Source organism: Primulina eburnea, chromosome 9, assembly GCF_022965805.1.
Source record: "Primulina eburnea isolate SZY01 chromosome 9, ASM2296580v1, whole genome shotgun sequence".
NCBI classification, from domain to species: Eukaryota; Viridiplantae; Streptophyta; class Magnoliopsida; order Lamiales; family Gesneriaceae; genus Primulina; species Primulina eburnea.
Genome location: NC_133109.1, coordinates 5,554,181 through 5,568,886, shown reverse-complemented (window position 1 = coordinate 5,568,886; position 14,706 = coordinate 5,554,181). Strand labels below are relative to the sequence as shown.

General features: G+C 36.0%; 1 protein-coding gene across 1 annotated transcript; it reads left to right on the top strand.

Annotated features, from left to right (window-relative positions):
* Positions 1–3,691: 3,691 nt before the first annotated feature.
* LOC140841204 (uncharacterized) lies at positions 3,692–9,191 on the top strand. Its single transcript, XM_073208467.1, has 8 exons — positions 3,692–3,988; positions 4,337–4,513; positions 4,611–4,790; positions 4,866–4,965; positions 5,043–5,070; positions 5,979–6,021; positions 6,465–6,617; positions 6,946–9,191. The coding sequence occupies exons 2-8, from the start codon at positions 4,446–4,448 to the stop codon at positions 8,990–8,992; spliced, it is 2,619 nt and encodes an 872-aa protein (XP_073064568.1). The 5' UTR covers positions 3,692–3,988; positions 4,337–4,445; the 3' UTR covers positions 8,993–9,191.
* Positions 9,192–14,706: the final 5,515 nt, after the last annotated feature.

The following is a 14,706-nucleotide window of genomic DNA, read 5'->3' as shown; positions in this document are numbered from 1 at the left end:
CACGACAACATCCGGATAACTCCGGTGAGAACAAATCCCAGTATAAAACATGGATGCATGCAATGTAACTAAATCAAGTATGAAAGCATAGCACATATCAATTATCATGAATTAAAATCTAAACATATAAAGGAATACAAATCTGTATTCAACATTTAGTTCTTGACTCGATTCATTTCTAATCTAGGGATCCCGGTGTGAATAAGACGGTCTATCACCTACCCAACCACTCGGGGTGACGGTACGTCTTATTCCTAGACTTCGGTCAACTCTGTATCGAGGGTCTACACATAGAGAAAATCTACTACTATACGTCGATACACCGAAACGTCTAGTTTTGGCCGATCTGCCAATATCTCCTATCTCAGGACTTGAATATAAATCAATAAACAAGACATTACATAATCAAATGTAATAACAATCTAGTATGTGATTTAGGGAAACTCGTATCAAATCTGAATCGAGTTATGCAATCCCGTGACCACATGAATTATACCTTTCTTGTCGAATAGTCGGTGTCGTAGTCGAAGTCTTGAGTTCACAATAGCCAGTACAAATCTGAAATGGCATAGTCGATGTGCACTCTATCAATATACATTTCAAGCAACTCAAGGTACAAAGCTGAAATCAGTTTCAATACAATTTGGCGGCATAACGGCGTAATTCTTCGATACCGATAATCTCAATACAACATTATCAATGTAGGACATACTATCAATTCAAAATCTCATCCCACATCAATATATATATTCTGAAATCTGCAAGTATCCTAACTCATATAGGCTGGAAATTTCGAACAATAGCCTACGGTCTCCAAATTTCGATCCGGTAACGAATATATCATGCTCAATATACCAAGAACACATATTCTCACTCAAATCTAAATTTCCCCAACATAATTATTTTGAAACATGCTGAAAATGAATAATACTTACATCCTTAGATAGCTCTTGTTGCAAGGATCACAAATCTGGACTTGGAATTAAAATCGGATGGCTAGTTGTTGCATAATCTTTGTTGCTAGTCTAAAATCTTGAAGGGATTTCCATGGGGCATCTCTCGGTTCTTTTTTCTGAATGTTAGCTGAAATGAAGACAACACATTAAGTATGCATGGCCTAAGACACATAGCATTATTTTTCACTTGACACGCACGACCGCGGGTGCGCTATGCTCTCGGCAGCATTTTCATTTTCCAGAAATCGTCGACCGCGGGTGCGGTCTTGTTCTTACCGCGGGTGCGGTCGCCCACCGCGGGTGCGGTCCTTCCTGTACCGCGGGTGCGGCCTTGCTTCGCTCAAAACTTCCCAGCCTACTGCCCATCTGCCACGGGTGCGGTCCACTTCTGAGTGCGGGTGCGGTCTGGCTTCGGCCTTACATTGTAAAATTCTATCTTTTTCACCTAACACTTCTTATAATATGACATACATTCTCATGTCTGTGAATCTCACATCAATGACAACTGATAATTCTCGAGCCTTACAAGAGCTAACTGGAGTTCAACTGAGAAATTGAGTTTGATTTGATTTTGGCCATAAAAACAAAAAGAGGGAGATTGAAGGAAAATATATTTTCTTTATTTAATTGATATAATTTCTTATCTTAAATAATTTCTCTAATATTATCTTTTCCTTGTTGATTTGATTGTGTATAATATTTAATTATGGTTTTGCCTTTCTAGACAATTATGTTAAGATTTTATCGTGATATAATATTATGTGGAATATTGAGTTTTACCTTTCTAGATATTATTTTTATGATAAAGATTTTCTATATATTATATTTATGATAAAGATCTTGGAGATATGATATCAATGTTTAAAAAAAGTTTATTTCTTATTAAACTCTCACTTTCCTTGTGAAATAGGTTTCCTTGTGAAGATAAAGTCTATGTCTATATATAAGAGATAAAGGACATTGATGCGGCGGCTCTTTCTTCTCAATCAATATACACGCACTGTGTACGTCATGGTTCTCATAGAAAAACATCCTACAAAGGCGTTGCTGTTTTGAAGAGGAGTAGTCTGTTTTGTTTTTCACTCTTCGCTTGGAGGTTTTCATGAATGCATAACTGATGCACTTTTGCACATTCAGAATTTCAGAGAAAATCCTATTCAAGAGACGTGCTGTGTTTTGAAGAGTGTTGACCCCGTGTTGCTCTAAATGTTGCCAACATCTACAGACAACATCCGTAACGATGTTGACTGAAGATTACATCTAATTGACCGTGTTTTTCAGGATCAAGTTTTGCTTTCTTGTTCACGTTTTAATATTGTTGGTTGTTTTAGAAAGCTTTATTTTCTCAACTTGTTGAGGAAATTGATTTTTTGTAATAATCACTAGTGATATGTTTTTGTAATCGGTTTGATTTTCTAGTGATTAATTTTTGTCATAAGGCACCGCACAAGTATTTATACTTGTGCATATTTAATCTCGTCTATTTATTTATTTTAAGCGAATTTGTGTTACAAACTTTAATTTTCCGCTGCATGTTGTTTTAGATGTTGTAACATCTGACACAACATTTAATTCTGATAAAACACGAATTCTCTGTTTTACATCCTATTCTGATATTCTTATTATTCTTTTATATCTGTCGGACAAATTAATCCTTACAATCATAATTTACTAAACAAACACAACGCCAAAAATAAAAAAACCAACAATAAACTTGTAGAAATAAAATCTCAACATGATTATATATATACAAATCAGTTGAAAATTACAAAACATGAAAAATATAATAAACTTAAGCTGAAATGAGCTAAAATCTCAAAGAAATATGTTTGAACTAAGATTAAGAAATTTTGCAAGAGTTGTGCGATATATGTTGTTGTGTTCTTTTTCCCACTGTCTTCTTTTTCTTCCTATTTTGAGCGGTTTCCCAACTCTCATTATTTAGCCTGTGATCTTCTCACTATCTCTTCCTATCTGCACTTTATTTGATTTATTCAAACACTTTGAACTAATAGCTTCTTTGATCTTCTAGTTGGCTTCTTTCTTGTTGAGCTTGAGTACAATTAATTAAATCCAAATAATTTTTTGGTGCAAACAATAATAGTTAGTTTGAACAAAATATCAAAATGACAAAAATTTATGTGAGACTGTCTCACGGGTCGTATTTTGTGAGACATATTTCTTATTTGAGTCATCCATGAAAAAATTTTACTTTTTAGGAAAAAATTGCGTGAGACGGTTTCACGGGTCGAATTTTGTGAGACGGATATCTTATTTGAGTCATCCATAAAAATATTATTTTTTATGTTGAGAGTATTATTTTTATTGTGAATATCAGTAGGGTTGACCCGTGTCACAGATAAAGATTCGTGAGACCGTCTCACAAAAGATCTATTCTATTTTTTATAGTAAGAGTATTACTTTTTATTATGAATATCGGTATGGTTCACAGATAAAAATTCGTGAGACCGTCTACTTATTGTATCAAAATATTTAATTTGAAAAAAATAATGATAAAATCCATCATCAAAACCAATCCAAACCAAAACAAAAAATTTAAGGTTTGTTTGATTTTTAATTATGAATGATTTTATTTGATTTGCATTTTGCTATTTAGCAAAATCAATAAAATATAGTTTGGTTTAAACTCGAGTTAATCCGTTTTTGGTAAAAAAGATTGAAAAGGAAAAAATTTGAAAACTACGAACAATTACGTAGTTTTGAATTTTCCCTGCATACAGTTTTCTTTTATCTTTATATCGGACGGGCACCTTTAGCTTTTAGAGGGATGGCATATACATACAATTATACAGAATGCACAGTCTGCACTTTTACCAAGGGCGGGTGAAGAGTGGAATCCAAGTTCTCCAATTGTGGGGTTGGGTCCGTTTTTTAAGAGATTAATTGACGAGAACCCAGAAATTCATTTTGAATTCTGATCAATTTTTTTTTGAGAAAGTTGATATCTTTTTTGAACTCGAGTCTGAAGATCGGATCCCGGGATCGGAGATCTTCGCATTGGCATTGTTGAGGTCAGTTAACAGATTTGCTCGATTGTTTCGCTTTTCGTAGCGTTTGGCTTGTATCGGGTTCAGTTGGAATTTTGAGTTAATTATGTTGCTACATTGCTTTTAATTGATCGATACTGTGTTCATCTGGAGCTTGGAGATGTCGTAATTAGATCTTATTGAATGGAATTCTGATTGATTTTGTTTATTGATGTATTTTAAATGCAGGTGCATTTTTTTTTAAATCGACGAGACTATTAGTTGAGATCTGGTGTATCTACCTATGATTTTTTTATCAGTTGGAATTTTAGGTTATATATTTGCATTTGGAAACTGAATTCCATACATGGAATGGAATGTGTGGTGTTGCAGGATATGTATGGAACCAATACCAGGTCCCATACACTTAGTTAAACGTTGGTACAAAGCAATGATGGTGTACTTATGATAGAAGAGGAACAGGGCGTAGTCTTCCTCTAGCATGGAAAGGTTGAAGAGTGAAACTCCCCTTGACTATGCTGTATTTCATCTATCACCGAAACGCTCAAGGTGCGGACTGTGATTTCTTATGTTCGATTTTATTGTCATTGTTATTGTCTAGATGGTGTCTATTCTTGTTTACTGATAATAAGTAACTTTCGAACAGATGCGAGTTGTTTGTTTCCAGTGATGGGAGCACAGATAAAATTGCTTCGGGGTTGCTCAAACCGTTTGTTGCCCATTTAAAGTTTGCAGAGGAGCAAATTGCATCTGCTGCACGATCAGTTAAGCTTGAAGTCAGGCGACGTAAAAATACATCATGGTTCACCAAGGGAACACTTGAGAGGTAATTTCATCTGTTAATTATGGAGGAATTTTCTTTATACACATGACATGTATATTTAATTTCATTTTTGTTTAGATTTGTTCGATTTGTAAGTACACCTGAGGTTTTGGAGTTTGTCAATACGTGTGACGCTGAGATGTCACAGTTGGAAGCTGCTCAAAGAATATATTCACAGGTATTTACTTTTGTTCATATTATGGCTGAATTGGTAGTTCCAAGACTAGAGCATGTCTAAATTATTTTCACTATCAGTTTCAGGGAACAGGGAATCAACTCTCTGGTATGCTTTCCGTTACTTATTTCCTTTCATTATCTAAGTTTTACTCATGATTCAGACTCAACATTCTTCCATCATCAAAGTTTTAGTGGTTATTTCATCCGAAATCATGCAAACCTCAAGATTAAACAATAGTGAAGTAATATGCAAAATTCGGATTTTAGTTGCCTGTTACATTATATATTTTGTGAGATATTTTTGAATTTCTTCTGGATGTGCTTTAGCTGTGAAATCAGCTCCTGATTGTGGAATAATAGAGTTGAATCTGTAGCTGACCCCAATGGGATGAGGTGTACGTGAATGGGCCTAATCGGTGACTTCACTATTCTACAATCTTTTGATTCCTTGTCTTATTGATGAAGCGAGCAAGCCATTCTTGACACTAAACTGTTCCATAAATGGTCTAACAATGTTAGGCCTTTTCCCGATTTTTTAATGAAAATTGGCCAGAAGAAAAAAACCTAAAAAAGCACAAGAAATGAAGTTTCTTCAGGATCATGGCCTGCACCAGGTTTTTATTGTTTAATTTTGCATTTAAATGGTGGCATGCTTTTAGCAAGATGGATTTTTTATTTTTCATTTTAATGGATGCCTTATTGAAACTTTACATGCTATTTTTAAAACATAAAATAACTAAAGAAACAAAAGATAGGGTCGATGTTGCTTGTTGTGCTGCTTTAGTATAACCTTTCTGCTAGGACATCAAAATTAGATTGCTTTTAAGGTATGCTAACTATGTTTCTAGCCACTGCTCTACACTTTTACCATCACTTTTGTTCATGGTTTAACTGGCATCTGAATCTTAGATATAAATGTCGGGGTTGACTGCTATTTCTCTCCTTTTTCTGGCTGAAAATTACTAATGATTAATGTTGCTCCCAACATTTACTAGAATTCACATTTTTCTTTAGGTGGAGGTGGATCTGGGTTGGCAGCTGCAGAAGATGCCACAAAGTACTACCTCATCACCTTGTATAAAATTATTATTTCTTGAAATGATTGTGTGTATTGGTCATGATGTTTATTGTTCCTATAAAGATTTTCTCATTCTCTTCTGGTAACAGTAGTATAAGCTGCCTATTCTTTCAGGATAGTTCTGACTTAAGTGTGTACTTTATTATTAAAACTTTGAAGCTACTCAGATGGTGAGTTGAAATGATCTCATTTATAGCTATCTAGTTAAGAACATGGATCCAAAAGATGCTTTTGATGGAAATAGGTGGGAAACTTGAGCTCTTATCGAGTCCATAATACGAGAGTTTAAGTTACAGTTTGATAGGTGACCTGAAAATATAGTTAAACTTATGTTGAGCTCTTAAACCTGGAGTCTCATTATGCTTTAATTTAACTTTGCCCATTTCTCTCTATCTTATCCTTTCGCTTTCAAATCAATACAGGAAGGAGCTTTTGAGAGCTATTGATGTAAGACTTGTTGCTGTTCAGCAGGACTTATCTACAGCATGTGCTCGTGCAAATGCTGCAGGTTTTAATATTGATTCAGTGTCTGAACTTCAGATGTTTGCTGATAAGTTTGGTGCTCACCGCCTCAAGTAAGAACTCAGAAATTCTTTAGTTCCTTCAAAAACATGATCTAAATACTCCGGTCGTTCTAAGTTGGGCTAGGGAAAATGTCCATTGTGTTGTGTGTCTCTGACTCGTTCAAATGTTAAGTTAGAAATAACATAACACATACTAGTTGTAATACACCAATTGCCCTCGTCCGAGAAAGACTCTCCAAAATTACTACGCTACAGTGACTTAGTGAGCCTAGTTATGCAAATTAAGAATGACTCTGTAGAATTTATGAAATACATATACATCATCTGGATACTTGATTTAATTTGACTTAAACTTTATTCTCTCTATATTTCTATTCAGTGAAGCCTGCTGCAGCTTCATATCGGTGTGCGAGAGACGATCTGATTTGATAAGCCCGAGGAAAACTGAATCTGATGATGGGGCCATTCGTTCTTCATACGGGTCTGATATGTCCATAGATGATGACCCAACCTCCCCCCCAGTACCCTATCAACGTCAACAAGAATATGTCACATGTCAGCTGCCCAGCTCATCGATGTTCACCTTCCCATTCAGCAGAAAGTCTAGCATCAACAGGGACAATGGGGACCAGCCAAGTGACCCTGTCCCTCTAGAAGAAAGGCAAGAGGAAACCTCAACCCCAGACCAGAGTCGGTCTATTCAGTCAAGTCAGCCATCGAGGCGACTCAGTGTGCAAGACCGGATCAGCATGTTTGAGACGAAGCAGAAGGATAATCCTGAAGAGAAAGCAGTCATGGCCAAGCCCACCCAGCTGCGGAGGTTGTCCTCTGATGTGCCGACGTTGGGTACGACGTTGATGGAGAAGGCAATGCTGAGGAGGTGGAGTGGTGCTAGTGACATGAGCATCGACTTGAGCATAGATCGAAAGGATAATGAAAGCCCCCTGTGCACACCATCAACTGCAGCAGTTTCCCAGATCAAATCCTCTGAGAAGAAAAATGATGCAGCAACCTGTTCTTATGTAGTACCTGAAATTAATATTATTTCTAGTTTGAGTCAGGTTGGCGGTGGTGGATTGAAAAATGCTTCTTCTAGCAACATTGAAGCGTCTTCTGGATCCATCCAATCAAATTCTAACCAGGGTTCTGGTGAAAGTGATGGAATGAAAAACCAAGTGCCTGGGAGGACTCAGTGGTCACTTACAAGCAGGGTTGGTAGCACAGAAAATTGGGAATTAAAGTTCAAAACTACCCCCAGCAGTAAAAATGAGGATGCCATGTGGTTGAATTTAAAGGGTTCTGAGGGCTGCGAAGAACTCATTGTTGGGCAGAAACAGATTACTGGAGTGAAGGATCGGTGTTCACTGACTCGGGTTATGCCTTTTAGTAGCAAATCTGGTGGGCCTGTTGAAATTTCAGGTCAAAGAGAAGATTCTGAATCCAATGATCAGTCTGTTGAGCAAAGATATGAAAATACTAGCCAGAAGACTTTCAGAGAATCTGTCATGTTTGAGGGTGGTTTTAAATTTCACGAGCCATTTGCTATTCCCGATAAAAGGAATGAGGGTGAATCTTTGTCTACTCAGCAAGATGTAGGATCTATCGAGGAAACTAAAGTAAAAAAGAGAGAATCACGCTCATCTGATAAAGTATCTAACAGTTCTGTATCCACAGTTGAAGATTCTGGACCTCAGAGATTGATGTTCGATAGGCAAGGCATGGCTTCTGAAAATATCAAGAAAGCGCAATTTCGAAGAAATGAAAGCAGTTCTATTGGTGGAAATATCAAGACACCATTTTTGGAAAAATTAGTGGCAGAGGCTCGTGAAGGCATTGACTCTTTTTCAACACCACCTACTGAACAAACTCGAAGAGCAAGGCACTCAAAAGGGATCAATCACGAGCTTAATGATGAGTTGAGGATGAAAGCAAACGAGCTTGAAAAGCTCTTTGCACAGCATAAGCTCCGAACCCCTGGTGATCAATTCATTTGTAGCCGTAAAGTTGAGCCAGAAACAAATGGCATGCAACACATTGCTGTCTTCTCCCCAAAATTTTATGACAATCACCAGCATATTGAACCTTCCAGTATTTCCAGGAACACGAGCCACACCTATGGCGATACTACAAGTAATGATTTTCCGATGCTTAGCATTTCAGAGGGTTCTCGTGGGAAGTTTTACGATAGATACACACAAAAAAGGAATGCTAAACTGAGGGAAGAGTGGAGCTCCAACCGAGCCGAGAAAGAAGCCAGGTTGAAGTCTATGCAAGATAGCCTCGAGAGGAACAGATCTGAGATGAAGATAAAACTTTCAGGATCTGCAGGCAAACGGGATTTCGCAATCGCAGGTCAGCCACATGCCTATAGACTCAGCTCATATAATAGCAGATCAATTTTGAAAAGGGAGCAGTTAGATTTATAGTCACCGTCCTTGGATTCATGCCATTGTTGGATGAAACCAAACCACCCTTTTTTATTGGTGGCAATGTGTCTCATATGTTGTTATTTTCTTGCTTTGTTCTTGAAATTATCTTGATTTTGTAAATCTGAGATATACACTCATCTGTATGTGTTTGACATATTTAATTTAAAAGGAAGTAAAGCAATTACAGACTTTGACATGTATGGTAACACTCTTAACTTGAGCAGAAACAGAAGCAATGGCATTTACTTAACTGGAACAAGAAATTTTGTCAGTCTCGTTTGGCCTAAACGATCTTAGTTTTCAAGCGGTACAGTGACATAATTTTTCCCGACAGGGGAGAGACATGAGTTCGATCTTATTAAAACAAAACCTTTCGCCCCGCCATTGTAATAAGAATAATAATAGTTCCAATCTTGGTAGCTTTTGCAGATCTTAGTTTAAAGAACTGTGAAAGTAGTTCTTAAGTCTGATTATTTTATATTTTAGATAAATAGATTTTTACTATACCGTTGAAGTTGGACACAAACAATGCGTATGCTCCAACTATCATTTTGTATTCTCAGATTATATATTAACAATGTCTACTATTTTGTTTCCATCACATGATTGTGTAGATAACCCACATTTCCATCAAAATTTTCCAGTCGAACTTTTGAGATGCCTAGAAATAAAAGACAAATAATTAAATGGAATGTAAAAAAAAAAAAAAAATAGAAAATGATACCTAAGAAAATTAAAACAAATTTAAAATGATTAGTACTTATTATATAATTTTTATTTTCATGCGTTTTCCAAATATCTCTAATACATCAATTAATGATATATTTTCAAAATAATCAAATTGGTACCGAATTAATATAAGAAAACTACTTAACGGTTGAAGCTAGACGGCCGGGTTGGGCCCAATCCATGGTCCGGTTAAGACGGTCAACGGTTTTGGCCTGTAACTGTGACCATAACCGATCAAATGCGGTTCGGTTAATGTTTTAGGTTTTAAACTCATCGATCAGCCGAGTTCCTAAATATTTAATTAATTTTTTTTAAATTGAATGACCATGATAAACATATCAATTGTCCGTTGGAGATCATTGACCATGATCAACTGGTCGTTGATCAACCCGACGAATCGACCTGGTGGGTTTGAACTGCTGGGTTCGCCCTTACTTAAATTTTTTTAAAAAAATAAAAAAGATCGGCCCAATTTTGTTGACGTGACAATTGTGCAACGGTTGACCCGGACCCTGACAACCTGGTCGATCGTTGAATTTTTTTAAAAAATCTCCGAATTAAACCCTATAAAAACCCCTTCCCCACCTCTTTCTTTTTTTGTTTTACACAATTCTCAATCTATAATTCTCAATTCAAGTTTTATTTTTCCGTTATCAAAATATCAATTGTCGATTATTGTCAATTATTCATTTATTTTTGTAATTACTTCAATTTATTTAATATAAAAATGATCGGTTCAATTTATCACGCCCTAGAACCGAGACATTGCTGACATCGGTGTTACATTCAAATATTACATTTGAATACAACAAACCTCAGAAGTTACGGATCGGAAACCATTCTTTTATTCATAAAATTCGAAATAACATTGTTTGATACATATTCAAATATTATTTTACAGTGGAGGAAATGCAAAACAAAGTCTATATCAGAAACAATGGAATGTCTAACATAAAAAGCTGGACTAATGAAATGTCCAGATTGTCTTTTCCAGCCCCATAAATGGATCTATTCATCTTCCTCGATTTTTTCAAAATTATTATTTGAGAAGGTTTTGAGTAGGTGAATGATATAGTCATCACTCAGTAAAAGGATTAATCATCCCAGCCTTTAAATAATTTTAAATAAAACTCACAATACAGACAGTATTCAGAACATAAATTTCAGAAATACGGTATTCATTTCATGCACTGAACATATTATGAATTTCATGGCTAACTGATATTAGTTCCCTATATTTTAACCATATAAGGGGTGATGCAGTGATCGATAATCAAATATCAGTAATATTTAGAATATATATTCCCACAACCTGTTCATAATTTCATTGTTTCAAATATACATTTTTCAAGAATCGGACTTTAAACACATAATATCCATATTGGTGGTTTTAATTCAGAAATAACAAGTTAAAACAGAAAGTCCACTTACAGTACATTGCTAACAAAGTTTCAGTCGAAATATGAAAAATAATCTTTCATCGCTACTAATTTCTGCTTGAAAATACAGTTGTTCCTTACTCAGATTTGAAGTGATAAGATTCATAGTTTTTCATAACACCAACTCATATATTCATATGACATTTATAGGTAAAAATTTGATCGTTAGCCTCTCAATTGATGGTCATTATCGGTCGTGATTTTGAGTTTAATGCTTCGTTATAAGTTTGGATCAGAATCAATAATTGACTGTTGAGTGGTCTGTTGGAATCTCACACTGCTGAATTCCTCGGCTGCTGAATTCCAACGTTGAACATTGACTGCTAAATTCTAGTTACTGAACTTTGGGTGCTGAATTCCAGCTGTTGAATCTTGACTGCTAAACTTGACCATGCTAAAACTTTCTGCTGATTTCAGTAGTTATGCTGGAATTTCTAGCTACTGGGATAAGGATTCTCATATCCCTCCTCCTTATGAGAATGTCGTCATCGAAACTTGATTCTTCTAGAGGTTTGAAGAGATAAAGGTATCGCTTGCGCATGTATTCTTTTAGTTCACTTGTAGCTTCATGTTCTGTTTGGTTAGACCCATGGACTTTGACGTATAATATAGATCTTCGTCTCAAACTTGATCCATGGTGTCAACTATGCGTATTAGAACTTCTCCGTACTGTAAATCTTCTTTTAGATAATCTTGGACCACTAGAGCTCCCAACTCAAGTACATGGTGGCTTGAATTAATTCAGGTCTGGTGATGATTTTCTCTCTCACTTTATCTCAATATAAAGGTGACCGACACTTTCGCCCATAAAAATCTTCGTAAGGTTCCATTCCCAAGATCTTGTTGTAGGAAAAAAATTTCAAAATTTCTATCTTATTTCATTGTCTCATATTCAATTCATTTTTCGTGAAAAGATATTTGAGACTCTAGTGGTCAATGAAGACTTCACATCTAGTCTTGTACAGCTAATGCCTCCAAATTTTCAGGGCTAACACCACTGCAACTAAATCAAAATCGTGTGTAGGGTAATTATGTTTATATGGATTCGATTTTCTTGATATCTATGCAATCACACTTCATTCTTGAATGAGTACACATCTTTGTCCTTGTTTCGATACTTCGCTATAGATGGTGAAATCCTTGTCGTTCATGGGCATTATAAGAACTGGAGTATAAGCTAACTTCTTCTTCAATATTCCAAAGCCCTTCTCACACTTGTCACTCTAATTGAATTTGGAGTTCTTTTGAGTGAGCTTTTTCAATGGTACTATTATTGAGGAAAATCCTTCAAAGAACGTTTGATAGTAGCCTGCAAGCCCAGAAACTTCAAATCCGAATTACATTCTTCGGCCTAGATCACTCCATGATTGTTTCTACTTTTGCAGGGACAACTGGTACACCCTCAACAGATATTATGTGACCCAAAAATGTCACATTTTCTAACCAAAATTCGTATTTCTTGAACTTGACATAAAATTCTCTTTCTAACAGTTTTGAGAGTAATTAGAAGGTGCTCTTCCTGATCTTCCTTGCTTGGAGAGTAGACAAAGATGTCGTCAATAAAGACTACCACGAATTCATAATGCTCATATCTTGTTTGAAAGTCAGCTTTATGAACATCTGCAACCTTAATCTTCAGTTGGTAGTAACCTAACCACAAGTCAAGTCTGGAAAATACTTTAACTATTTTTAGCTGGTGGAAGAGATCATTGATTTTTGGGAGTGGATACTTGTTCTTGATTGTAAATTTTTTCAAATCTCGGTAATTGATGCACAATCTCATGTTCCCATCCTTATTCATGACGAATAAGACACGTGCTCCCCAAGGTGCTTCATTTGGTCATATTTATTTCCAATGTAACAACTCTTGTATTTATTCTCTGAGTTCCGTTGGCGTCATCCGGTATGGTGTCTTCGAAATAGGTGTTTTCCCGAGTGGCAAGTTAATTTCGAATTCAATTTCTCGGTCATGGGTTGCTCTAGGAAATTCTTCAAGAAAAACATCTTCATCTAATGACTGTAATGTCTTCTATTCTAACCTTGGCTCCTTCCTTAACCTTACTTATCATTGCAAGGTAAAAATTTTCACCTCTTTCATGACTTTCCAATTTGAGAAGCAGAAAGAAGAGTCTTACGCTATTTGGTCTTACTATAGAATAAGAGTTTCTCTTGGCTTGGAGCTTTGAGAGTCACTGTTTTTCCACTTCATTATATTAAAATATGATTCTTTGCTAATCAATCCATCAATAGAATAACATCGAAGTCTACCATATGTAGTTGGATTAAGTTTGCCTTGAAACTCTGATTTCCTATGAGAATGGTTTTTAATATTCGATTTGCTGGAGTTGATATTCTATACGGTTCTTTTAAGTTATCATGTTTCACTCCTAATTCTTAGCAAATATATTGGCTATAAACCACAAGCTTGACACTTGACTCCCTCTTCATTGGATTGAGAGAAGAAGGTGGTTCCTTTGGCTTGAACACTAATATGTTGATTACCCAAAAACTTGGGCTTCTTTAATTGTTGGCTTGGTTCTTGGTACAAGCTAGATTGAGGATGTTTGAGCTTGTTCTCACCTTCACGCCTCTTGACGTCATTTTTTGCACTGATGGCAGTCTCGTCAATTCATCAAAGCTGTTAGGTTCGATAAAAGCGAGAGCAGGCTAGATTCGACTGTCCAATCTTTTTTTTTAGAAGAGATGCATCTTCAAGGCTTTATCTACCATGATAGTTGGGGAGTAAGTTCCTCATGAGTGGAATTTGGATGAATACTACACCACAGACACGTCTGAACCTTGCATCAAACTTTCAAACTCAAACAACTTTTGAACTCGAAAGGCTATCGGAAATTACCGCTTTAAAAATGCATCACAGAACCTCTGCCAAGTGATAGGTCCCGCTTCTAGCATAGATAGTGAAACTCCTTCCCATCACTTAGCAACTTTGTCCAGAAAGAAACGTGTAAAAACATCCACCCTAATGTCTTGTGAAACCTCAAGTAATCGAAGATGGTTCTCGATCTCTTTCAGCCAGTTATGTCTAACTTCAGGATCAGTGTTCTGAATAAAGTTTTGGATTATGGCACGACTTATGGACTCATAGTGGTGTTTGGTCCCATTCTGTGCAAGAGGTGGCGGTGTTAGCTGATTAGTATTAGTGTTCAAAAACCTAGGAGTGTGGTTGCCATTACAATGACTAAGGCCATTAAGTCTGCCTGGCTAAGACCAAATTCTAGTGTTGATGGTTATGCATCCTCATCGTTGCGATTGTGATTACGATTTCCATATCACATATTCAGTTGTTTTGAACAGTTCTTCCATCCATTTCTTACAACTATAAGAGTTTATAAGATGTTTGCAAGACAAACTAAGATTTATGAAATAACAATGGCTCGTATACGAGATCAATCAATGAAACAATATATCAAATAAACATTTATTGATTTCAATCAAAAAGGTCTACAATCAATGCTAAAAGAAAATGGATTGAATATCCTATTACAGTCAATTACTAACAAACTAGTCTTTAACTTCTCCCAA

What these genes read in the sequence shown, in the direction of transcription:
- LOC140841204 (XM_073208467.1), top strand. Translation starts at nt 4,446, where the DNA reads ATGGAAAGGTTGAAGAGTGAAACTCCCCTTGACTATGCTGTATTTCAT. An exon ending in ACCAAGGGAACACTTGAGAG is followed by an intron (nt 4,791 to 4,865) that starts GTAATTTCATCT and finishes ATTTTTGTTTAG; the next exon opens with ATTTGTTCGATTTGTAAGTA. An exon ending in AACAGGGAATCAACTCTCTG is followed by an intron (nt 5,071 to 5,978) that starts GTATGCTTTCCG and finishes ATTTTTCTTTAG; the next exon opens with GTGGAGGTGGATCTGGGTTG.